The sequence below is a fragment of the Ceratotherium simum genome, chromosome 1, assembly GCF_057802395.1.
Source record: "Ceratotherium simum simum isolate JZ-2026a chromosome 1, ASM5780239v1, whole genome shotgun sequence".
Classification (NCBI taxonomy): domain Eukaryota; kingdom Metazoa; phylum Chordata; class Mammalia; order Perissodactyla; family Rhinocerotidae; genus Ceratotherium; species Ceratotherium simum.
Window position 1 is genome coordinate 10,689,527 of NC_141900.1, and position 27,707 is coordinate 10,717,233.

At 38.3% G+C, this 27,707-nt stretch overlaps 1 protein-coding gene and 1 long non-coding RNA gene across 7 annotated transcripts in view; one reads left to right on the forward strand and one right to left on the reverse strand.

Annotated features, from left to right (window-relative positions):
• Positions 1–7,084: 7,084 nt before the first annotated feature.
• On the reverse strand, positions 7,085–14,013 carry SEC61G (SEC61 translocon subunit gamma). 3 transcript variants are annotated; one of them, XM_087433794.1, is made up of 4 exons: positions 13,921–14,013; positions 12,139–12,237; positions 10,608–10,710; positions 7,085–7,399 (listed from the first exon to the last, which is right to left on the reverse strand). In XM_087433794.1, exons 2-4 carry the CDS (start codon positions 12,230–12,232, stop codon positions 7,390–7,392), a joined length of 207 nt encoding a protein of 68 aa, XP_087289920.1. In that variant the 5' UTR covers positions 12,233–12,237; positions 13,921–14,013; the 3' UTR covers positions 7,085–7,389. The 3 variants fall into 3 exon arrangements, with proteins under 3 accessions (XP_087289920.1, XP_004438429.1, XP_087289953.1); XM_004438372.3 differs by having other exon boundaries at positions 13,822–13,967; XM_087433827.1 differs by lacking the exon at positions 7,085–7,399 and having other exon boundaries at positions 10,604–10,710; positions 13,822–13,969.
• A 61-nt stretch (positions 14,014–14,074) lies between these two features.
• Positions 14,075–27,707, forward strand: part of LOC147918134 (uncharacterized) — a 175,224-nt gene continuing 161,591 nt past the window's right edge. For 2 of the 4 annotated variants that reach the window (XR_015552775.1, XR_015552759.1), the window contains exon 1: positions 14,075–14,353. This is a non-coding gene — a long non-coding RNA (uncharacterized LOC147918134). The remainder of the gene's footprint in view (positions 14,354–27,707) is intronic. The other 2 variants (XR_015552774.1, XR_015552760.1) reach the window with 2 other exon arrangements.

Here is a 27,707-nt window from a genome sequence, read left to right on the forward strand (position 1 = left end):
CCCCCACCCAACTCCTCTAGGATATTTACCTTCTGTTTCCCAAACTCGAGCCCAGGTGAAGATGTATAGTGATCTTCTTCCTCTATATTCCTACGTTCTTTCTGGTTTGATTTTGTCACATACTCTGTGCCTGCCTTTCCTGGAGATTTACCTTTGATTCTCAAAAAGCCTGTTTTATAAGTTTAAAAAAAAAAAAAACTTGAACTTTGACTTTGTATAGCTCTGTTTTTCTCCCCCCAAAGCCCCAGTAGAACCCCGGCCGCCAGTAGTGGAGCGCCGCACTTAACCACTAAGCCGCACTTAACCGCTAAGCCACGGGGTCGGCCCTGTATACCTCTTTTTATTCTCCCCATACTAATTCCTTCTCCTACAGAGAATGTGCGGCCTCTGACTGACTAGGAGAAAAGTATCTTTCAAGTGATCAGGTATACAATGCATAGTGATGAATATTTCTAGATATTTTCTTGTTAAAATACTTCCCTTGAAGCAAGGTGTTAAATCCAGGAAACTCTGAACATCAAAACATTTATAAATCCTTTAAGAAGATACCTACCATACCTCTAGTCTCCGCTTTCCGAAATCTAATGCACCTTAAAAGGTTCATCTCCGATACAACCTTCTCAATGAAATCGTCCTCATTCCCACCACACACACACAAATAACCATAAAAATTGTATCATTAGTACTCTAGTAAATGCCTCCACTGCAAGAGTCAATGGGCTCTTGATAAGATGACTCCTGCTCCACCCTCTAGCTTGCTCCTCAAAGTAGCATTAACGTCTCCTGGAACCTGTTAGAAATGCAAAATCTCAATCCTCATCCCACCCTTCCTGAACCAGAATCTCCATTTTAGCAAGATCCTCAGGAGATTCATCTTCACACTAAAGTGTGAGAAGCTCTGCTCTGTAGCCCCCCTAGCAGAGTGAAGAGAAGTCTCAGAACTCTGCCTGCTCTTTGCAAAACACCTCACCCTCCCGTATCCCTCAATTCTTAATGCCTTGCCATCTCTCTCTAGAAAATAAAGGCAAAACGCATTATGCCTTTTATCCCTACTTACTTGAGAGGACCAAAACTCTCTAACCATCCCTTAAAAACTGCTTTCTTGGGCCAGCCCCATGGCTTAGCGGTTAAGTGCGTGTGCTCCGCTGCTGGGAGCCTGGGTTTGGATCCCGGGCGCGCACCGACGCACCGCCTCTCGGGCCATGCTGGGGCCACGTCCCACATGCAGCAACTAGAAGGATGTGCAGCTATGACATACAACTATCTACTGGGGCTTTGGGGGAAAAAAATAAATAAATAAAAATTTTTAAAAACTGCTTTCTAATCCCCAGGAGGTTCTGTAGTTCTCTTTTTCTGATCCCATCTTTCACCCTTCCTTAACTCTGAAACACTTTCCTTCCACCATCTGGAATCCATGGTCAGTTATCAGCAAATTCCCAACATTTTCTTCTCGCACAATATTTCCTTCAGCCTTATGCTGTTCCAACACTGTTCAGCCTGTAGCCCTGTCAATGGAGATTTCTTTTCTTCTCCCATCCCACCCTAACACTGGGACGGGAGATGGGGTAGGTATACTCCTTGTTCCTCCATGGAGCTTTGAGATCAATCATCTCAAAATCCCACTCTTCAGCTTTCAAACTCATCCCATCAATCAGTAACACTCACTGCACTTCTTAACAGTATCATCTACAAACTCCTGAGTGCTTCTTCCCTCCCACCTCATTCCCGGAGGACTTGAGTTCCTGGCTTGCTGTCACTCTCTCCACTCCAATTTCTGTTATAATTCTCAGTGATCTTAATATTCACAAAAGTAATCTTTCCAATATATTTACTTCCCAGTTTCTTGACTTCTTCATCTCCAAGGATCTGAGTTTTCCCTCTACCTTTGTTACCAATTCCGATGGTCTTTCCAATGTTACAACTGGTCATTACGAATAACTACAACTCTTCCAGAATCTGAATTCAAGCAAACTACTTTTCAATCACAAACTCCTATCTTTCTAGTTCACTCCCTCTAGTACCTCAATCTCAACTTTCAACCCCCTGGGACTCATAATCCATTGCCTCTCACCCTGTTCTTGTCTTCTATTTCTTACCCAGCTTAAATGCCATGGTACATCATTATATCACTCTGACATGTACCCTTAACTCACGTATTTTTTCCTTCATTTCTTCACTTGGAAAAATTTGAATTTTATACCCACATACCGTTTCCTTTTATCAGCAAGGATGAGCCATTCCCACTTCTTGGGCAGTAGATCCCATCTCTTCTCACCCCTGCATTAATTTTTTTACTTTCTCTCCTGGACATTCCTATCTCGATAAAAGCATATTGCTACTTCTCTCATCTTAAAAATAAACCTTGTCTTGACCACACTAGCCTTTCAACTGCCACCCTCTCCAGAAATCTCAAGAGTTAGTTGTCTGTAGATTTTTCCTTATATCCCTAGCCTTTCATTGTTTTTGAACCCACTCCAGTCAGGCCTTTGTCCCAATGTTATACTAAAACTACTCTTATCAAGGTCACAAATACTCCCTACATTGCTAAGTTTGTCAAATCTCGGTCTTCATCTTACATAACCTCCCAGCAGCATTTGATTCAGTTCATCACTTACTCCTTGAGCACTTTCTTCACTTGGTCCCACAGCACCACAATGCCCAGGTTTTCTTCCTATCTCACTGGATGCTCCTTTTCTGACTTAACACTGCAGCTCCCCAGGACTCTATCATTGGACTTTTCTTCTCTTACTATTCACTCCTTTGATGATCTAATCTCAAGGCTTCAGAAAACGTCTCTACCCTGATGATTCCCAAATTTATATGTCTAGCCTGAGCATCTCCTGGAAACACGAGACTAGTATATCCAACTGCCTACTCACCATCTCTACTTGACTCTCTAATAGGCATCTCAAACTAACATGCCCAAAATCAAACTCCTGATTATCCTCCAAAACCTACTCCTATCCTAATCATCCCCATTTTATTAACTGCAACCTCAGAGGCCTATATTCGTCTGTGAGTGATTCTCCAGGATTTGTACGTAATTGTCACAAAGGAGATATATTTTGATGTCTATTTGATCTTCAGGTCCTTTGGGATTGAAATACAAAGTAAAACAGATTTCTTTTTTAAGTTGGGAGGGCATGACTTTCAGTTGGAATTAATTCCTAATAGAGACAGGAATGATAGCTAATGCATTGGTGGTGGCCTTAAAAAAGAATCTTAATTTCAAAGATTTTTATTTTACTGACCTCCACCACACTCTGCATCGTCACCTCAACTGAGCATGTAATAAACTCAGCGTGATAACTGGCAGTCATAATTACTTTAGAGGTGCTTCTATTTATGTGGCTGTCCATGTTACTGAGTAGTTACATGAGAGTCATACCTACCAGATCACACATTTTATCTACTACGGAAGTCATAATACAACTTGTATTGTATTGTAGTACAACCTCCAGCTTCAGCTGGAAAGATGAGCTATGTGGGCTGGGCAGTGTCTCTATCTCAATCTTAACTAATGTTAATACCAACCAAGAGCATGGTCAAAAAGCATGGAATCCCAGGCCCAACACCTATGGATTCTGATTTGGTAGATGTAAGGTGGGGTCCCAGAATCCATATTTTTTGACAAATACTAGGGTAATTCTTCTATTTGGGAAAGTTTGGAAAGAACTGGTGTGTGAAGATGAGACTAGATAACCTGGTAAGAAACCAACGTTAATAATAACAATAAACAGACACAAAAGGTACAAGTGTTAAACGAAATTGTTGATATATTCAGAGATATTACCATTAAGAATTCCTTCCTATCATTAAGAATACCCAAAGATACCATAAAAAATTAAAATGCCTGCCACAGACAAAAGATATGCACAGCATAATGCCAGAAGATGTGGAACAGGAAAGTCTCTTGCCCGTCTGATGGGGGTAGGAGTCAGCACAATCTCTTCAGAAAATGACAGGCATTACCAAGGTTGAGCATGGACATACTTTGAGTCTGTAATTTTACTTTCAAGTATGAGACCAACAGAAACGCTTGCAGAGGTACACTGGAGGACTTGCATAAGCACATTCTTAGCAGTGTTATTCATAACAGCAAAAAACAACTAGAAACAATCCAAATGTCCATCAATAATAAAATGAGTAAATAAGTTGTAGAATAATTTTACAATGAAACCTTACACAGCAGTAAGAATAAATGGACTACAGCTATGTGTCAGCATATACAAATCTCAAAAATACGATTTTGAGTGAAGGCAAGTCATAGAAAAATACAAACAGCATGGTTCCATTTACATGAAGCTCAAAAACAAGCCAACTAGGGACCAGCCCGGTGGCATAGCGGTTAAGCTGGTGCACTGTGCTTTGGCAGCCCAGGGTTCACAGGTTCGGATCCTGGGCGCGCACAGATGCACCACCACTTGTCAAACCATGCTGTGGCAGCGTCCCATATAAAGTAGAGGAAGATGGGCACAGATGTTAGCCCAGGGCCAATCTTCCTCAGCAAAAAGAGGATTGGCAACAATGTTAGCTCAGGGCTAATCTTCCTCACACACACACACAAAAAAACAAGCAAACTAATGACATATATATACACATATATATATATAGTGTACCACCTAAAGGGAACACTCCAGTGGGATGGTGTGGTGGCAGTGGAGGGATGAGAAGTAGTTCAATTGTAGATATATTCTGAAGACTACAATATCTACATTATTTATCACAGTTATTGTGAGGATCAACTGAGAAGGAATAACTTTAAAACTACAAATATCATTAATCCTATAAAGCACATGCTCTAATCTCTACTAGTCAGTCAACATTTGTGATAACATTCACTTAGAAATTCATCAAGTGTTTAGTGGGAGGAGAATGCAAATATATTTTTATTAAATTGTAGTTAGGGAATTGTCTGATGTTCTATTTTAATGAGCCTTACTAAAAAATCATGGAAATCAAGACACTCCAGGAGCCTTTTCTAGGTGTCTTCTTAAAAGCCTACAAAACAGTGCTATAAGCAAGGTTGATTTAAAAAAAAAAAAAGGCAAGGTCTACTCGGAGCTCAAAAGTCATGAGGAAGATATGCACATACACGACTATAACAGTGGTTATGGAGACAGGCTAGAGGTAGGCTAAGCCTTGGAAAATGAGACAACTGAATCCAAGGAATCTGGAAACCCACCCAGAAGAGACTTCTTCTAGCACACAGTTATGACCAGTGTGTAATTTAACTCATTTTAAGCTCAGCTCACCTTAAGCAGAAGCTGACATAACGTGCTCGCTTTAAACACAAAACACCGTGGTGCCTGCTGCACTCAGATTAAATTAAATACCTTTCCCTCCAAGCAGAAGCTTCCTCACAAATGCCAGAGAGGGGGAGATTTTGGAGTAAAGCATTGCTTTCCAGCAGTAACGAAGCAACTGGAACCACATTTTATTTCGTACCCTTTCCCATCAAGACTCTGCCATCCTGTCTGTAGTTACTGTCTCCCTCCTTGAAGTGTCTGTTGATTTGTTTATTAGAGCAGATTTTAGTCTAGCGGGCCAGATGGCCAAGCCCTTGCTTATAAGAAGGTATAGGGGTTCACGGAAACAGCAGAACTGCTACAAAAAGGGCATTAGTATGTTTTGCTATAGGTATTTAGAAAACAGAAAATTAACAAGAACTTTAAAAACTTGCTGCTGCAAGTGTGGTCCAGATCCCAGCAGCCATCTGCCTGAGACAGACATGCAAATTCTCAGGCCCACCCAGACCTAATGAATCAGAATCTCGGGGGGTGGGACCGAAGGATCCACGTTTTAAAGAAACTCCCTCAGGTGATTCTGACACTTGCTGAAGTTTAATAAGTACTGTTTTACAACACAAATGCACTAATGCTTAGACAAACCAGGAGCATGGTTAATAAGAAAAACCTATTTTATTTTTTCCTATTTAAGAACTCAATTGTTGAGTGAGGTTATTCTGCTCTATCACCACAGTTGTTGTCAGTTCTCATTTTACAGGTATAAATACAAAATATTTACAGAATACCTTACCTACCCATGTGTCAAGTACCAGTAAGCCAGCAAAATAAAAAATGAGCAGCCCAAATGTATGCTACAAATAGGGATTCATAATTACCTTCCAAGAAAATATTGATGTTCAGAATCATTTTATCCTACAAGAAAATATACACTTTGCCAGAAGCAAAGCAAGTCTACAATTTAGAATTTCTACAAGTACTCTATATATGCATATAGAAGCATGTGTGTACAAGTGTGTATATGTACATGTTTGTGTATAACATATATACAAATATACATATGCACGTACATGCACACAATTTCAGCCTATAAGGAGCTAAATATCTGTAAAATGTGGCGATATGGTCTGCTTAAGATTAGAGATGGCCAAAGCTATATTTTTATTTCTTAAAGATACCAACTCATTCAAGACTGAAACGCTTTTAGCATTTCAAAAATGGGCAGAAGATCTGCTACCATCCTGATGAAAACAGACTTTGCTCTCTGAACCATGGATCCCAAAACTGAGGAATATTGCCCAACCATACTGTTTAGACACCTGCCTACCTTATTCACTAAGAATCAGAGGGCATTTACCAAATGTGTGCTAAGTAATTTTCAAAAAAATATTAGAACTTGGGAAATAAAGTTCAATAACTTAACTCTCAACAAACAGATTAACAAAAGTTTTTTTAAGGAGAATAAATTGTCTCACTTGTGTATTACTGTTTTTCTTAAAAGGGGGAAGAAGGTAAGGTCCCTTTTCATCTCACATTCAATTATCAGCAAATTCTTTACAAAATGCAGAACTCCAGTGTCCATGACAGTAGGACTAATGAGTCATCTGAAGAGGACCTCTCCCCTTGAAGTTCTAAACGTGCTTCTCAGGAAGCTATTTCCAGTAGTGCCTAACTTCCTATAGGAGCCCTGACTACCTGTTTACACTTTGAGAGCTTAAGGATAAAACTCCTATCTTACCCTCAAATTCAACCTTTCACTGACTTTGCCATCCTTTACTTGCTCTGTTTCTTCTTCCATGATAGGAAAATGTTTATCTGATAAAGGAGCACTCAGAAAGTTAAATATTTCACCATGCTCTTTAATTTCTCCTATAAACCAAAATATGAAGGACGGAAGGAAGGAGGAAAAGAATGGAGGGAGGGAAAAGAACTCATTATTTCCTATCATTAAACTTTGATGTGATGGAAAAAAGAGAAGTTTGTTTATCTTGAAATTATTTTAATTTAGAAATAGAAAACATCTTGGAAGAAAAAAATGAAAGAAAACCACAAAATATATAGGCAAATTTTTACTCCATGAGCTTCTCAAATCCTCACTTATTCACCAATCCCCAAGATGAAAAACACTCTTCTAAAAAGGTATTCAGCCACCACTGTAAAAGAAACAAAAATGGTCAATTTTGAGTGTATATAAGATTTTAATAATAATTTGAAATGCAATATGCTGTAATTTTACATAACCAAAACAGTTATTTGAGAACCACACCTATATTATCCCAAGACAGCATAAAAGAGAAGAAACTGAACTTTAAAATCTTGGAACTGAAAAGGTCATTAGAGATGATGTGGCTGCCGGCACAGGCTTATCTTAAAAACTCAGAATCCTCATTTGGAAAATGTGTTTAACAGTCTAGCATAACGTCTTTCTGAATAAGATGAAAAATATGAATTACATAACACAACAGTTAGTTGAGAAGTTTTTCAATTTGATGTACAATCAGCCAGTTGAAAATAAAGAATGCAGACTAGCACAATAGTTCTTAACCACTATATCTTACTGTAGTCACTCAAAAACCTGGTTTAATCATAATGAAAATAAAAATCACCTTTTCTAAGAAGAACTTCTAAGTTTCAAAAGCATAAACATTAAAACTGTATACTGAGATATATATTTTAGAAGTTGTTCTAATACAAAACTAGTATAAATAATAATGTTGGATAAGTTAAAAATTCAGGGGCCAGCCCCGTGGCTTAGCGGTTAAGTGTGCGCGCTCCATTACTGGCGGCCCGGGTTCGGATCCCTGGCATGCGCCGACACACCACTTCTCCGGCCATGCTGAGGCCGCGTCCCACATACAGCAACCTGAAGGATGTGCAACTACGACATACAACTATCTACTGGGGCTTTGGGGAAAAAAGAGGAGGAGGATTGGCAATAGATGTTAGCTCAGAGCCGGTCTTCCTCAGCAAAAAGAGGGGATTAGCATGGATGTTAGCTCAGGGCTGATCTTCCTCAAAAAAAAAAAAAGAAAAAAAAAATTCAAAAGCCTTCCACGAAGGAATCCAGCAAAAAGGAATTTAATGAGGATAATGTTCCATTCTTAGGCTGAAAACAAACCACTCCAACTGTTTAAACCCAGGCTAAAGGAAATTTATTGTAGCAGTTATTTATAAAAAACTGTCTGAGGATTTTAGCCCATAGCAAGAGAACATCCGTAGTAGGCATTTGATTCTAAATACTGGATTTTAAGAGGGCTAATGAAATGCAAACTGGAGCGTGAAGTGAGAGAATGTGACTCAGAATGGGGAGTGTTCTCAAACCGAGCCAGAATGAGAGACAGGGTATACAACAGATAAGAATACAGGCTCCCAAGCCAGTCAGCCTGGGTTTTACATGCTGCTCTACACCACTTACTAGCCACGCAACTTGAGTAATTACTTACTCTCCACGTCTGTTTCTTCATCTATAAAATGGAAATACAGTCATGCACCACATGACGTTTCAGTCAATGATGGACTGCACATACAAAGGTGGTCCCATAAGGTTAGCACCACATAGCCTAGGCGTGTAGTAGGCTGTACCATCTAGGTTTGTATAAGTGTATATACACACACTACAATGTGTGTATGTATATATACACACATTGAAACATATATATATACATGCACACTACAGAATATATATATACACGCACTACAGAATGTGTATATATATATACACACATATATATACATACACACACATACACAAAAACACGTTTGCCTCACAACTCATAATCTAGTGTGAAAGACAGACCACACCAATGACCCATGGCAGACAGTAATGTTTGGCGAGAGAGTTAAAAATACAGCGCTAAGTGAAGGCTGAGGAAAAATGTGAAAAGCGGTCATATACCAAAATAATGAAAGAGACTTACATGTTGTTCCCAAGGGTAAAACTAAGAACGAGGGGCATTTATAGGAAACAGGTTTCCTATCAAGTAAACCCGTCTGACAATGAAATGGGAAGCAAGAAGAGCAGACGCACCGAGCTGCATGCAAAAGAAGCGACTTCACAGAGAATATCCCATCTCTTCTGTTTACTGATTAGGCAACTGCAGCCCAGAGACACTGAGTCTCAGGTTTCCCAATTCTACTTCAGTATTCTCTCCATAATTCCACAACTCCAGGTATTCTCATTGGTAATATAACAGAAATTTCTGAGCTGATGGAAAAGATTTGAGAGATTTGGTCCTTTCCAGGTCTAATTTTGTACGATCCTAAGATACCCTTTTGTGGCACTCCTGCTTAATAACTATGATAACCTACTTTAAAAATCCACCTGACAATACTCATTAAGTCACTTGTCATTTAAAAGACAACCTTCACCAGTATCCGTAGTACAAAATCTACTATTTAAGAGATTTATAGTTTACAGTGCATTTCTAAATAGTTGCTTCAAACCTCCTCATCCCATAAAATAAGCCTAACAGGCACTGCTACTTCCAAATGACAGATAAGGCTCAGAGATTAAATGAATACAAAATCACAGAGCAAATAAGTACTGCAACTCACACTAAGCCTTTACACCAAACCAAACTGCCTAAGACTACTCTACTTGCTCATTGCCATCAGGTGTCCCAATAATGTAAAGAATCTAAAAGGCAAAAGCATTTAGAAAAGAATAAAGTAATTCCAGTGTTTTTCAGTCTTTTCTCCTCTCTAATATACCAAAAGGTTAAGATACCCTCCCTATAGTATCAATGGCTCATTACAGCAACAACTCCGATTTAAGTTCTTACTCAAATTGTTTTTTAGCTTTTTATGGTTAAGTCATTAATCTTTACTATAACCCAAGTAAGAACTATTATCCTTACTGAATAAACTGGGCACAGAGAAGCTAAGTAAATCGCCCAAAGCTAAGATAGCTATTATGTTAACGAGAAAAAAGATCTGAACCTAAGCGATCTGATCCAGAGTTTGACCTCCATCACTAGAGTGATTTTCAGATGGGGAGCATTTCCTCTGCACTTTAAAAATCAACAAGTGAATATACTGCATAAAGACGACTTGCATTTGAATATTGGTTCTGTCACTGATACTTGCTTTCTCACATACTGAGAACCTTTAACTCACTTCCCTGATCCTTTAAAATTTTATTTATTAAAGAAAATAGTGCCTATCTCACAGAGTTGCTATAAAGATTGTCTAAGATATAAAGTCACTTTGAATTATCAGTTATCAGGAATTATCAGTAGACTCTAGCAGCATTAAAGAGTCAAGAGACATATCTGCGTATTAACCAAACAGCAAGCTATCAACTCGAATGGTTTCAATTTTCATTCCATCCTAGATATTGTCTATTGCAAAAAGTTTACTTACACAATGATGTTATTAATAGGAATATGGATCAATTTCACAAAAAAGCCAATGAATCCCATTATAGCAAATCCTATTGCTGTTGCCATGGCAATCTTCTGGAATTCTGAATTTAAAAACACAAAATTTATATTATTTTTTGCACTGTTATTGCAATTAACTAGCAGTGACACAAAGCTACTGGCGTACATTTTAAATCAAACAAAATACGACACTATTAATAGTAAATAAATTGTGTAACAGATTTTTAAATTTTCCTATTTTATTGATATTTAGGAAACACAGAAATAAAGTGCATGCCCACGCTAGTGAATCCATCAACAAGCAACAAAATATTTTATCTTCTTAGCAAATGACCAAAATACCAAAAAGAAATGAAAACGTAGATAGAAGAAACACACAGTATTTGTCTTAAAAATTTTGCTAAAAATATTGATCACAAGAGCACAGAACATAACTTTTTATAATCTATAGGTGTACTGTCTTTGGTATTATATAAGCCAAAAATAAGGCTTAAAAATCAAACTGAGTTGAGCCCAATTTTACGTAAACATTTCAGACTCTGGTAACGTTTCTGTTTAACATTATTTCCACTGGGAAGCTCTCCCTGCCCTCCTGACTTGGTTAGTCCCCCTACTATGTGTTATCAAACCTTCTTCAATTCTCTTCCATAATACTTACTACAGCAGTAAGTAAAAACTATAACTGCCATTGCTTATGACCATCTTCCCTGAAACATTCTAAGCTCCATAAAAGCAAAAGCTATTCTCTATTATGTTATATATTTTTAGATATTACACTATATGTATAATACAATGTAACATATTATATTCTCTATTATATTCCCAGCTCGTAACTCAGGCAGCAGTTAACAAATAAAAGAGAAATTCTGGTGTACTTTTTAACACATGAATCATGATAAACAAGAAATTAAACTCGGACCAGCCCCAATGGCCTAGTGCTTAAGTTCGATGCGCTCCGCTTCTGCGGCCTGGGTTCAGTTCCCAGGTGTAGACCTACACCACTCGTCTGTTACTGGCCATGCTGTGGTGGCAGCTTATATAAAAAAAAGAGGAAGACTGGCAACAGATGTCAGCTCAGGGCAAATCTTCCCCAGCCAAAAAAAAAGAAACAAAAAGAAATTAAACTTCCTAGGTTGGCAATAACTATGCTGTTGATTTCACGTTAAGGTTTTGTTTGGGGAAGGAGAAGGGGCACAGTAGCAGAGCAGGAAGGACTCCAAAAGATTAGACACTAAAAACTCTAAAGTCATTAAATATGACTAAGGCAAACGTAACACAGAAAATAAGGCTGTGATAAATAATCTTATACCACTTGCAAATACACAAAACAAAAAAGTTTATAAAGTGTACAAAATTTAGGAAGCAGTGACAATGTTAAAAAGCAATAAAGCAAAATAAACCAGTAAAAATGACGAAAGTTACTGCAACGGTTATTAAACAGAAAGATATTAATCAAATAAAAGCCTTAGAAAAGGCAGATTTAATTTTTTCTCTCATTTTAAAGGCATTACCTTTTCTATCAGGTTTAGTGCATCTTTTAACCAGTCGAATCGAGTCCTTCACAAACTGCCGGCTTGGCTCAACGAACTGCATTACCTGATCCATGACTCCTGTTTAAAAAAACAAAAAAGAAAAAAGATACTCACTAGTATTTATCCTACAGCAAGAACTTGCTCAGTTATACCAAAATGGAAACGAGACCAGTCATGAATTCATGTCTGATATGGGTCAATTCCACCTCATAAAAATAAAACAAAACAAAATACAGACTCCAAGCCTAAATTGACGTTATTTTTCTAAACTCCAGCAAAGCAGCAGATTAAAGGCAGTAAGAAAAACATGGGTCTTACCCACGTTGTTATCACTGACAAAGGACACATGCTCTTAATATAAAAGGGCTATTACTATCAAAAAGTTAAGCAATTGACAACACACTCACTCCTTACCCACTCTGCAGTCCTCTCATTGCTCTTGCTAAGCAACCAACAATGTTGCGATCCAACAAATATTTTCTATATTTTATTTTAAACTCCCCAGAAACCAGTGCCTAGTGCAGTGAATGCCAACTATGGTGCTGCAAGAGTCTAGAGCAGAGGCAAACATGGATTTCAATCTGATTGTTCTAAACCATGGGCACACAACACTTTTAAAAAAGAGTATATTTGTGTGGGATAGATCTATCAAATTTTCAAAACCACAAAGACTGACCAAACCAAGATCCAGATTCTGAGAAGCTATTAGCTAAACTCCAAACCGTTAGATGTGGACACATCTTTTAAGGAAACAGTGCTATATATTTTACCATATAAGTTCTTTTGAGGAATCTATTACCTAACAGAGATGTCACCCAATCTTACCTTTAAGAGCCACTGGTATGAGAGCTAATGAGGCCAGTTTATCACTTGTATTTTACTATAACTGCAGTGGTTAGAACAGCAGCCAGGCACATAGATACTCAATAAATTTTTGTTGAATCAATGAATGAACACCATTGTGGTGGTTCAAATCTGTCTATGAAATGTAACCTCTCTAAGCCCCAGTTTCCTCACCTACGAGGGCAGCTGGAATGATGTGTATGAAACACTTACAATGTACTAGGAATTCTATAAACATTCTGGGCCAAGCATATTGGGTTCCTCGAAAAACACAGTAATGCCTGTTTTCTCAGTATTTCACCTTGTTCTTCCAGTCCACTGAGCTTAAACTTTATAGACGTCATGATTAAAGCTAAGGACGCTGTCTCCAAAAAAAAAAATGCACAATACACGGCACACTGCCCTCAGTGTCACGGGGGGATCTGAGAACCCACTATGATCCCTGATCTAGAATCCAAACCCATCCTCCACTTCCCACCACAGGAGTGGCGGCAGGGCAGGGCGAAACACAGCTCTTCCGAGACAGGACCCCCCCCCCCTCCCCACACCCAGAGCTAACCCCGAGGCGACTCTCGGCGGCTGGCCTCAACTCTGACTAGGGCACAGAAGCCCCCGAGAGAGTAAGGGTTCACGCCAAGCTGGCCGAAGTCCAGGCCAGGGGTCCGGACCCCGAAGGATCACAGGCCGCAGAGCCCTGTCCCCTGGGACCTCGAGGCCGCCGTCCCGGTCTCCGCTTCCACACCCGGCTGTGCGGGGAGAAGTGTAGGCGGCCGGAAGGGCCGGACCCTGGTCTCGGACCCGAACGAGGGCTCCGCTTACCGCCCCCGCGAAAGCCGACCAGGGAGCCCGGCTTGCCAGGCCCGCCGACTCCTTGAGTCACAAAAGCTTCGCCCCGTGCCCCCGGAGACACGGCCTCACCTCCCAGCCGACACCGCGGAGGCCTGCGACACGTAGCACTAGAGCAGAGAGACCACGGCCCACCGGAACCGGAAACCAGGTCTCGGGCCTACCGCCCGCCCACCCCTCCATTCATTGGTCCCTACGCGGAGCCCTCAGTGCGCAGGCGCAGCTCCACGTGCGCCCGGGCCGCGCTTCCCGGAAGAGGTGAGCTGAGGGCGTGCGACAGGCGTCCCGTTGGCTCTCGGGCTTCCTCCGCGGCGAGTGCGCGTCTGCTGCGTGCCCTCGGGGGAGTCCCCGCTGCTGCCCGGCCGTCTCCTCCTCGTCGCGCCGCCGGCGGACCTAACGTAACGTAGTGCGTCTCCGCTACCGGGTTTCCACTGACAGGGTGGTTTCTCCTGTAACTGCTGCGGTTCGTGCTGGGTCGTGTGCCCACCGACTGTCGATACTTTGTGTATGTATTTAATTTTACTGATCAAGATGGAGCGTATAAACAATATCACGGTATTTTGACCGACCTAACTCGAAATAGTCTCCCCACCCCCAGACCTGGCCTGCCTCCGGCGTCAGTCTTGGGAACATCGTGGAATTGAGGCCGTCGCTTGGTGTATGCTAGGTCTGGTTTGGGGAAGTGGTGATAACGTGTGTGTGTCATCTATGTGTTTTGCCGAGAGCACTGTGAACCCAGACATTTGGTGATAACTGGCGAGCTTGGAAACCTGGGATCTGATGTTTTTAGAATGAACCATTCTTTCAAAAATCATTTATAGAGCGCCTACTGTGTGTTACACCTTACTAGGTGCTGTGACTAAGCCAGACGTGTCAGGCTCTCTTGGAGCTTATTATGGTCTAGTAAGGGAATTTAAAGTGTAGGGAGGGGGACAGACAAGAAAACAAAATACAAGTTAATAAAAATGCTACATGGCGAATAAAGAGGGTGTTGTGAAGAGAGAAGAAGAAAAATTGGTGGGATAAAGACAGGAATCCCTTAGATGGTCGCTGTAGGGCTCTGAGATGACACATGGGCTGAAATCCCGGAGATGAAGAATTACTCAAACCCACCCCAGTCTGTTCGGAATTTAAAAGTGACTCTTAAAACTAAGGCAAGGTATACATTATGAAGGTTGCCATTTGTGTGGACCACCACAAGCATATGGAGAAGGTGTTAAAAACGTACGTTCCTATTGTCTAACCCACTGAATCAGAATGTCTGGAGGTTTAAGAATTAGAAATCTACATTTTTAAAAAACTTAGGAGTAAGTTTTAGGTACTGAAGTTGATAGCTAAAAACTTCAGTCACCTTTGGAGAATATAAAAGAAGCATGTAATTATTTTGAAAACTGGCAAATAAAGGGTAAGAATCAAGCATTTATCCTGATTTTCCTATACTATCTGACCAAAACCATTGAGGGGAAACTCCTTTTTATAAAATTATTCTAGCTAATAAACAACACCTACAAAATGATATTACCATTTTGTAACAGAATATTACAAAAAAATTACCATTTTGTTAGAATATTACCATTTCGTAATAAGTTAATGGATTAGGCTACAAGTCAAGTGAACACATATTTCCAGGAAAGGGCCAGAGAGTAAATATTTTAGGGTTGGAGGCCTTCAAGTCCCTGCTGTTTAGTGTAAAAGCAGCTGTAGGAAATAGGTAAATGAATGGATGCAATTGTGTTCCAATAAAACTTTGTTTACAATAGCAGAGGATCAGATTTGGCCCACAGGCCATAGTTTGCCAACTCGTCATCTAGACAAGCTTATCAATGCCTGATAACATCACAAAAGAGAGATCAGACATGTACTTGTGATGTAAGAACAATACAACACTGCCTGTGAAGTAGCCTTGACAAGAAAAAATAATAATAATTGAACCTAGTCACACATCAAAACTCTAGATCTACCAGTGTGGTATTGCTTGTTAACTATAACTCTTAGGTTAAGAAAATTGTGAGAAACATCGAGGTTGGAGTTGTTATAAGATATATATTCTAAAAATGTTTTAATTTTAGACAGTAAAATTGGCACCCTGCTATGATGAGAAAATTAACATGCTTCTTCCTTCCTTACTCATCTCCCCCCCAGTTTCTGTTAGTGTTTTGAAATATTTCCTAAGTGAAGGATGATTCTCTTGGTGAAGCCCACTTTAATACTTTTAAAACAAAGTAAAGGGCCGGCCCCGTGGCTTAGCAGTTAAGTGCGCACGCTCCGCTACTGGCGGCCCGGGTTCGGATCCCGGGCGCGCACCAACGCACCACTTCTCCGGCTATGCTGAGGCCGTGTCCCACATACAGCAACTAGAAGGATGTGCAACTATGACATACAACTGGTCTACTGGGGCTTTGGGGGAAAAAAAAGAGGAGGATTGGCAATAGATGTTAGCTCAGAGCTGGTCTTCCTCAGCAAAAAGAGGAGGATTAACATGGATGTTAGCTCAGGGCTGATCTTCCTCACCAAAAAAAAAAAAAAAACAGTAAAAATTGTAAGACCCCCCCCCACTCTTATTCATCATTATACTAGAAGTCAGCTAATGTCATAAAACAAGAAAAGAGGGGGGGAGGCATATAAATTGGGAAAAAAAAAAAGAAAATTATCTTTCTTCAGAGATGGCATGATTGTCTCTGTAGAAAATTCCCAAGAATCAACAAAAAAATTTCTTGGAACTAATAAGCAATTATAGCAAGATTGCAGGATACAAAGTTAATATACAAAAGTCAATTTCTTTCCTACATACAAGCAATGAAAAATTGGAATTTGAAATAAAAAATACAACCATTTTTATTAGCATCAAAAAAGAGGGAGGCAGGCTGACTTAGGTATAAATTGAATGAAATATGTACAAGATCTATATTAGGAAAACTACAAAGTTAATGAAAGAAGTCAAAGAAGATCTAAATAAATGGAGACATATTTCACGTTCATAGATATGACGACTCAATACTGTCAAGATGTCAGTTCTTCCCAACTTGATATTCAACACAATTCTTATTAAAATGTCAGCAAATTATTTTTGATATCAACAAACTGATTATAAATTTCATGGAAAGACAAAAGACTAGCCAACACAATATTGAAGGAGAAGAATAAAGTTAGAGAACTGGCACTACTAGGCTTCAACACTTACTGCAAGTCTGTAGTAACACAATGGGATATTGGTGAAGGAATGGACAGATAGATCAATTGAACAGAACAGAGAACAGAGAAATAGACTCACAAATATAGTCAACTGATCTTTGACAAAGGAGCAACAGCAATTCAGTGGAGCGCTTTTCAACAAACAGTACTGGAACAACTGGACATCCTCATGTGAAAAATGAATCTAGACACAGACCTTACACCTTTTACAAAAATTAACTCAAAATGGATCATAGACCTAAATGTAAAATGCAAAACTATAAAACTTCTAGAAGATAACATAAGAGAAAACCAAGGTGACATTGGGTTTGGTGATGAGTTTTTAGATGCAAAACCAATAGCATGATCCAAGAAATAAAAAATACGGATGACTTCATTAAGATCAAAAACTTCTGCTCTATAAAAGACATTGTTAAGAGAATGAAAGATAAGCCACAGACTGGGAGAAAATATTTGCAAAACACCTATCTGATAAAGGACTGGTATCCAAAATATACAAAGAACTCCTAAAACTCAGCAATAAAAAATAAAAAATAGGCAAGAGATCTGAATAAGTATGTCACCAAAGAAGATATACAAATGACAAGTATATGTAAATGTGCTCAATATTACATATCATCAGGAAATTACAAATTAAAACAATGAGATGTTACTGCACATGTATTAGAATGGCTAAAATCCAAAGTGCTGACAACACTAAGTGCTATCGAGGATGTGGAGCAACAGGAACTTTGATCCATTGCTAGTAAGAATGCAAAATGGTACAATCATTATGGAAGGGGGTTTGGCAGTTTCTTACAAAGCTAAACATAATATTACTATAATATCCAGCAATCATATTCCTTAGTACTTACCCAAATGAGTTGAAAACTTATGTTCACACAAAAACCTGCGCACAGATTTTATTTATAATTGCCAAGATGTGGAGGCAAGCAAGATTTCTTTCAGTAGATGAATGGGTAAACAAACTGATACATCCATACAATGAAATATTATTTAGTGATAAAAAGATATGAGCTATCAAGCCATGAAAAGACATGGAAGGAGCTTAAATGCATATTGCTGTTGTGAAAGAAGCCAGTCTGAAAAGGCTACATACTGTATGATTCTAACTATATGACGTTTCGCAAAAGACAAAACGGTAGAGAAAGTAAAAAGGTTAGTGGTTGCCAGGGGCTTCCTGGGAGGGAGGAAGGGATGATTAGGTGGAGCACAGAGGATTTTTAGTACAGCAAAACTATTCTGCTTGATACTGCAATGGTGGATGCATGACAGTATACATTTGTCACAACCTTTAGAACTGTACAACACAAAGAGTAAACCCTAATGTAAATTATGGAATTTAGTTAATAATGTATTAACATTGATTACAAATTAACATTTACAAATATTGGTTACAAATTAATATTGGTCACAAATGTACACTAGTACAAAATGTTAATAATAGGGGAAACTGGGGCCTGGCCTGGTGCTCTAGTGGTTAAGTTCACACGCCCCTCTTTGGCAGCCCAGAGTTCATGGGTTCAGATCCTGGGCATGGACCAACACACCACTCATCAAGCCAAGCTATGGTGGCATCCCACATACAAAATAGAGGAGGATTGGTACAGGTGTTAGCTCAGGGACAATCCTCCTCACCAAAAAAATAAATAAATAAACTCTTTGGCAGAGTAAAAAAATAATAATAATAGGGGAAACTACAGAGGGTGTTGGGGGAAAGTATGGTAGTTTTCTATACTTTATATTCAATTTTTCTATAAACCTAAAATTACTCAAAAATAAAGCTATTATTAAAAGTTAAAAATAAATGACAAGACTCCAGGAGATGGAAAGAAACTATTTAGTCATCCACGATTGTCTTTATGCTCTGTCTGCAACAACATTAGGCAACATTGAGACTCCTGGACTCCCTCTACTGACCATCAGCTGTTCTTTCCAAGATGTTGAGAACTGCAGCACCTCTCCCAAGACAAAGTGGACACAGAGGAGTGTGACCACAAACATAGTTATCACCAGTTGACTTATTTAAAGAAAGCAAGAAGTTCTGACCCCTATGTTACATTCCCTGGGGCTTCAGTAATGGAACATGATGACATCCAATCGTCCTTTCTTTACATTGAGCCCTGGAGAATGTTATCGGCTGAATCGTGTCTCCCCAAAATGCACATGTTGAAGTGCTAGCCCCAGTACCTCAGAATGTGATTGTATTTGGAGATGGGTCTTTAAAGAAGTAATTAAATTAAAACAAGGTCATTAGGATCTAAGTTAAAACGAGGTCATTAGGGTGGACCCTATTTCAATGTGACTGGTGTTCTTATAAGAAGAGGAAATGTGGATACAGACAAGTGCAGAAGGAAGATGATGTGAAGACAGAGGAAGACAGCCATCTACAAGTTAAGGAGAGAGGCCTCAGAAGAAACCAACCCTACTGACATCTTGATCCCACGCTTTTAGCCTCCGGATCATGAGAAAAATTAAATCATCCAGTCCGTGGTACTTTTGTTGGGCAAGTTTTTATTGCCTTTTGTTTTCTTGTTTCCTAAAAGAAAAGTTCAAGCAAGTATAATTACACAATAACCTCCTGGGAATATAAAAATCATGAAATGTTGGTTTCCATTGGTGCAGTGTAGAATTAACCTTTTAGGAAGACGGGTATAGAGCTTCGTGAAACCTCGTATGACAGAAAGAGATCTCAGTTTTTCAACTTTGTTTTTAAAATTATTTCTTGAATAATTTCATTGTCAAGTAGTTTTCTTTTTTTAAAAGGTTATTATGGACACTATATTTCCTGAGTTCATGCATGTTTCAGTATGCCTGTCTTTACAGGCTTCCCTTGTTTTATTGCGCTTTGCAGATAAATTGCATTTTATACAAGACCATCCACCAGCAAAAAGGATTATGACTTGCTGAAGGTTAGTGTTTTTTAGCAATAAAGTATTTTTTAATTAAGGTGTGTACGTTGTTTCTTTTTTAGACACGATGCTATTACGTACTTAATACACTACAGTGTAGTGTAAACATAACTCTTATATGCACTGGGAAACCAAAAAATTTGGTTGTGACTCAATTTATTGCGATATTCAACTTATTGTGGTGGTCTGGAACAGAATGCACAATATCTCTGAGGTATGCCTGTATATTCTAGTGATTTGGGTGAGTATAAAATTGGGTGTTACTTTTCTTTCCTTAAAATTTGGCTGAAATAATTACTCCATTATATCCTAGCACTGTTACCAAGGAGAAATTTGACACTAGCTTGCAATTTTTCCATCTTATTTTTTCCCCTCTATAAAATTAAAGATTCTTTCTCTACCCCTGAAATTCAATGGCAAATAAGATCTGCCTCAATAAAAACTGATGTTATCTATAATTTTTTACATAGACTGATTCTTCAGGGAAATTTTGTGTTACATCTTGTAATAAATTTTTGGTTTGATCTGCTAGAGTATCTGTTTAAGGAGACTGCTCTTTTGTTATCTTGTCTTTGTTTTTTATGTATTATATTTTCTTAATTGTTTTACCTTGCTTATTCCTCTACTCACTGGGATTAGCTCAAGCCTTTTTGTACTTTATTAATTCAGTTTTTAACTCTCTATTCTGCTTGCCATTTCTAATTCATTCTCTGATATTATTTTGGTCCTCAATTTTTTCTTCAGTAGTAGTTTTTGTTTTTATTTCATTCTGTTTTTTAAATTATTTCACTGATGAGAAATCATATTCTGGAGTTCATGTCCTTATTAAGCTTCTTCTGTCACAGAAAGTAGTTGTGGAGTTTCCTTCTGTTTCTTTGAGATTTCTACTCAGGTTCTGTAGCTGTCTTCTTTATGCTGTTGTCATCTCTTTATGTATTTATCTTTCAGTAGTATGGTTGCATAATTTAAATTTAAACAATCTTTTAAAAAATATTTATTAAAAACATTTTAAAATACAGAAATAAAGAGAATAGTAAAATTATGTCATTGCTTTTCCTCTTGCATATGCAGAACATGGGCTACTCTGCTGGACTTTCCCTTTGCTCTCTGTAGTGCGGCTGAGTTCTCAGTGTCCTTCATACTCGTTCAGAGTCCTGTTTGTCTCCTTAGAACTGTAGCTTGGGAGCTGCGATGCTTCTGTCCCCTTCTCTGTAGCCCGAGGACGAAGGAATGGCACAGGCCTAGCTCCAGCTGTGTCTCCTCTGCTTAAGGATATGGATTCTGTTTTCTCCTCTGAAATACGACCCAGTGCTCTATCCTGGTATTTGCTTGGCCCAAGTACATGCAGTTCTTGTGGGGAAAACCCTTGGTCTCAACCTGTTCTTCCAGTTCTTCACAGGTCTGATAGCTCTCCTGCCTCTGCTCAGCATCCTACTGTAGAGGCTTCTACTCTTGAAGATTTCTTTTGGAATTTTGCCTGAGCTTCTTGTTCAATCCCTCAGACTACTTTCCTTCAAAGTAAGAATTATTTATGGAAATTCTCAATATTTCATTCACCCCTTCTAGAGCTCAGGGTCAAGGTTAGGGAGCTGTGCCAAGCCATGCCAGAATATTTTTTTTCTTTTTTTCACTACTTATTAAAGTTTATAGCATGAAGTTGTATGCTTTTCCTTTTTTGATTCTTGCTCTTAAAATTTTTGCTGCTGCTAATAATTATTGTTCATTACATTAGATGTTGGAGAAGGTAAATTCTGGGCTCCTGTTTTACTTCACAATCATTGCTATTTTAATAAGAAGATAGGAGATTAAAATTTCATGCCCTGCTATGTTGTGATCCTTTTAACCCAGAAATTTTCTTTAACTGAAAATACAGAGATCTCTACACTATTACAAGGAAGCTATTTGATATGTCCTGTTTTATATTCCACTCACTTTCCTCACTCTGCTCTTAGCATCTACCCTCTACCAATCGATGCAATAGGAGTAATTTAACCTTTAAGAAGATAACTGTTCTAGCCTACTGATCTTACACCAAGTAGTATGAGATAATGCTAAGAATAATGGAGAGAAAACCAAACTGTAATAAAAATGGCCAAGCCAGAGGATTGTTACAGGGCAAAGGGTTCAGTTGCCTATTTTTACACACACAAATGGAAACAAGTGAGGAAAATAAATGTCGAGTCCGGGCTTTTCAGCCAAGCTTCCTAACTCCTAGGGCAGAATTCTTTTTCTATTTTATCTCTTTTTCTCTACCACACTATAATGACTCCCCAGATGGTTACTTTCTAGCTGTTTTAAGAAATAGGAAATTTAATAACTAGCCCTCAGTTTAGTTCATTCTAGCCTAAGGATTAAGTACCAAGGAAGGACATAATTTATTCACTCTACAAGAGGGCCATTTAGCTGCAATATCCAGTTCCCTCTGTTGTAGCTGGTGTTGATTCAGTGGATTTTAATATCTCTTCCCTTTCTATTGTTCATAATGCATCCCACCTAAGACTGATATTACTATCAATAGTTCTGTCAGAGGGGTTGAATATCCTAGATGAAGGAAGATCATTGGTTTGGTCAAGAGTGTACAAGGACTTCAGCTTCCAGCCATGATGGAGAAACTGGAAAAAGACTTGTTCTCCCAATATTTGGGAAAAAAGAGAGAGAGGGACCGGCTCAGTGGCATAGCGGTTAAGTTTGCGCACTCTGCTTCGGTGGCCCAGGGTTTGCCAGTTTGGATTCTGGGCATGGACCTACTCACCACTCATCAAGCCATGCTGAGGCAGTGTCCCACATAGAAGAACCAGAAGGACCCACACCTAGGACATACAACTATGTACCGGGGCTTTGGGCAGAAAAAAGAAAAAGGGGAAGATTGGCAACAGATGTTAGCTCGGGGCCAATCTTCCTCAAAGAAAAAAAAAGAAAAGAGAGAAAATGGGACAAAATATATGAAATAACTTTGTCAGACACTGGAAGTGCAAGACTTGGGTCCATAAGGGGAAGGTAAAAGAAGTAAAGTGAGTCTTAAAATCATTCCAGCATTCTGCCTGAAGGCCATTTTTTTTTTTAATTTTATTTTTTTTATTTTTTCTCCCAAAGCCCCAGTAGATAGTTGTACATCATAGCTGCACATCCTTCCAGTTGCTGTACATGGGACGCGGCCTCAGCATGGCCGGAGAAACGGCACACCCGGGATCCGAACCCGGGCCGCCAGCAGCAGAGCGCGTGCACTCAACCGCCAAGCCATGGGGCCGGCCCCTGAAGGGCATTTTTTTTTTAACTTTATTTATTTTTTGTATTTTATTTTGTTCCCCCAAAGCCCCAGTAGACAGTTGTATGTCATAGTTGCACATCCTTCTAGTTGCTGTATGTGGGACCTGGCCTCAGCATGGCCGGAGAAGCGGTGCGTCAGTGCGCGCCTGGGATCTGAACCCCGGCCGCCAGTAGCGGAGCACGCGCTCTTAACCACTAAGCCACGGGGCCAGCCTGAAGGGCATTTCTAAAGCAAAGCCAGAAGATTAGGAGAAGGATCCTATGCAGAAAATAGTGGTCTTGAGTTCAGGAGGTAATTATTAGAAATCAAGAAGTCTGAGATGGCTGGAATTTCTAGGGCAGAATAGTATAGAGAAGAGAGCTAGATGGAGAAAGAGCTGTAGAAATCTGCAGAGTTCTCCTTGAGTCTGTTGATGGAAACTAAGCTGTGCTAATATAAGGTAAAAGTACACAAGGCTGGGCTAACAATGACCAGGTGCACTAAGATGAATAATTCCTAGAGGACACAAGATCTAGGAGACATTCAAGTTCTGCTCAGCCAAAATGGAGAATCTTTGTGGACTATAAGGAACATGTAGTAGGAACCTCAGAAGCATCATACCTTAAATTATGACTAAATTAGCCGTAAAGTAAAGACTGGCAGAAAGGGAGGGAGGGAAGAATCAATCAAAGCTACACACTCAAAATTACTAAACATGCAGAAAAGTTTGACTCGTAACCAGGAGAAAAGTTAGTCAATAGAAAGAGATGCAGAAATAACAGATGAGGGAGTTTACAGTGAGTTACTTTAAAACAATTATTAAAAATATAGTCAAGGATTCAAAGAAATGCATCGTGAAAAGATCAAGGGAAAACATTTTAACAAGAAACAAACAGAACTTCTGGAGCTGAAAAATACAGGGTCTTAAATGAGAATTCACAGTATAGGAATAGCATCCAATGAGAACTTGAGAAGATCAGTACATTTGAGCACACAGCAACTGAAACGACCACAGTAGAAGAACAGATAGAAAAAAAGATTGAAAACAAATGAATCAAACTTCAGTGACCTCTGGGCAGTAAATTTTAACAACTGGCTCCATGTGGAATAAAGCCTTGATTTATAGCATTGGCCAATTTTCATGATGTAAATACTGCCACTATGACTAATTTCAAGGTACCAACGTGATGTCACCAAGCACAAAATTTTCCAAATTTGATTATGAACTAACAAACACATCTAATGAGCTAAAAAAATAAATTAAAAATGCTGAAGAAAAAACCACAGTGAAGTATATCATCATAATCAAATTCTTAAGAATCAGCAATAAAAAGATCATCTTAAAAGTAGTCAAAGGAAAAAATAACACATGTACACAGGAACAAAAACCAAGAGCAGGCATGTCTTCTGAAAGAATAAAGGGCAGAATCACATCTTTAAACTACTGGTGTATGCGTGGTGGGGGTGAACCTAGAATTCTACATTCATTGGAAATAGTCTTCAGAACCAGAGGATTAAGATTTCTACCTTGGAAACTAGAAAATGAGAGAATATTAACTCCAAAGTAAGTAAAAGGAAGCAAAAAATAAAGAGTTGAAATTAATAGACCAAGTGTCAGCAAACCACAGCTCGCAGGCAAAATCTGGCTCAACACGTGTTTTTCTAAATAAAGTTTTATTTGAACACAGTCCCACTCATTCATTTACTTATTGTCTAGTGCTGCCTTAGAGCTGATATGGCCTGCCAACCTAAAATATTTATTATTTGGCCCTTTACAGAAAGCATTTGCTGCCCCTTGAAATAGACAATAGAGATAAATCAATGAAACTGAAAGGATTTTTGGAAATCAACAAAATTGGCAAATCTACATAGCTAAACTGATAAGAAAAAAAGAAAATACAAATTTCCAATATCAAGGACAAAAGAAAAGACATCACTACCAATCCAAACATGAAAAAGATAACAAGAGAATAGTACAAACAAATTTATGCCATTAAATTTGATAACAGGTTACCAGAGGGGAAGGGGAGAGGGAGGAAGGCAAAAGGGATAATTAGGCACATGTGTGTGGTAATGGATTGTAATTAGTATTTGGGTGGTGAACATGAGAACATGGTGTAATCCATGCAGAAATAGAAGTATAATGATGTACACCTGAAATCTATACAATGTTATAAACCAGTTACCACAATAAAAAATAAATAAAAAAAATTGATAACAGAAGCAATGGACAAATTCTTTGCAAGATAAAAATTATTGATAGAAAATCTGAATAGCTCTATATATAGTAAAGAATTTGAATTCGTAATTAAAACCCTTGCTACAAGGAAACTCCAGGCCCAAATCTCTTCACTGCTGAATTTTACCAAACATTTTAAGAAAGAATATAATAATAATGATTTGCACAAACTCTTTCAGAAAATAAAGAAGAGGGAACCCTTTCCCACTCAATTTTTGAAGCTAACATCTCTCTGATACCCAAACCAGACAAATACTTTAAAGAAAACTGCACACCAGTGTCTCTCGTGAACCTAGATGCAAAAAGCATTAACAAACTATTAACAAATTGAATCTAGCTATGTTTAATAAGCATAATATATTATGACAAAATGGATTTTTTTCTTAGGAGTGTCAGGTTGGCTTAACATGAAAAATCAATGTAACCCAACGTTAACAGAATAAAGGAAAGGAAAACATGTTTTCCTGCTTCAGAAGAAGAAAAGGTGCATTTGATAAAATTTAACCTGCATTTGCTACAAAAACTTTCATTAAAATAGTAATAAAAGGGAACTGATAAAGGACACTTATAAAAAAAAATGCATAGCTAACGTCATACTTAATGGCAAAAGACTGAATTCATTTTCCCTAAGATCAGGAACAAGTCTCGTTCCCATCACTTCCATTCTGCTTTGTACAAGAAGTCCTTGCCGGTCTAGTTAGTAAAAAAAAAAGCAAGACAGAACTAAAAGGCATTTTTTGTTTTGAAAACAAAAATGTGAATTTGTTTTATTTGCAGGTGACATAACTGTGTGTGTAGAAATTCCTAAGGAATCTCCAAAAATTACGTTAGAGCTCATGAGTGAATTTAGAAGGCCACAGTATGCAAAGTCAATATACAAAATCATCTGTATGCCTATGTACTAGCAATGAAAAATTAGAAAATAAGAACTTTTAAATGCCATTATATTTATATATTAGCATCAGAATCATGAAATATTTAAGGATAAATTTAACAAAATATTTGCAAAACTATACACTGAAAACTACAAAAAATTGGTGAGAGAATTTAAAGACATAAAAATATCATGTTCATGGATTGGAAGACCCAATATTGTTAACATGTTAATTCTCTCCAAATTAATAGATGCAATGCCAATCCCAATCAAAATTCCAGCTAGCTATTTTGTAGAACTTGACAAGCTGATCCTAAAATTTGTAAGGAAATGCAGAGAGCCTAGAGAATTCAAAATAATTTTAAAAACAAGGACAAATTTGGAGGACCTCAAGAATTACAGAGAGAGAACAAGCAAGACAATATCATTTTGGTCTAAGTTTTGATAAAGAGATAAATGGAACAAAACAGGGAGTCCAGAAATAGGCCCACAAAAATATGGTGAACTGATGTTTAAGAAAGGTGCCAAGGTAATTCAATGGGGAAAGAATGGTCTTTTTACCAAATGGTGCTGGTACAATGAGATATCTATATGGAAAAAAATAAACCTCAGTACTACCCTCATATCATACACAAAAATTAATATGAAAAGGATCATAGACTGAAATGCAAAAATTAAAACTAGAACTTCTGGGAAAAAACATAGGAAATTTTTGTGATCCCAGTATAGGCAAAAATTTTAGACAGGTAACAAAAAGCTATACCTAAAAAAAAAAACATTGATGATTTAGACTTCATCAAAATTAAGTGTTTGCTCATCAAAGGACACTTAAGAATATAAAAAGGCAAGTCGCGGTCTAGGAAAATACAGTAATAATACATATATCTGGCAAAAGACTCGCATAGAGCATATATAAAGTATCTTATACCTCAGTAATTAGAAGACAACCCAATTTTATAAAGGTAGGGAAGCAAATTAATTAAACATTCAACAAAATATATATGATGACCAACAAACACATGAAAAGATGTTCAACATTATTAGTTAACAGGAAAATGCAAATTAAAATTATCATGAGTTACTACTACACACACACCAGAATGGATAAAATTAAAAAGAATGACAACACCAAGTAATAACAAAGATATCACTCAACTGGAACTCTCATTTATTGCTGTGGGAGTATAAAATGGTATGACCATTTTAGAAAATATTTCCACTGTTTTTTATAAAGGTAAACATCTACTAACCCTAAGACCCAGCAGTCTGCTTCTAGGTATTTACCAAGAGAAATGAGAACATTTATACACACTTATTATATGCATATGTTCATGGCAATCTTCTTCATAGTAGTTAAAAACTGGAAACAACCCAAATGTCCATCAACAGGAGAAT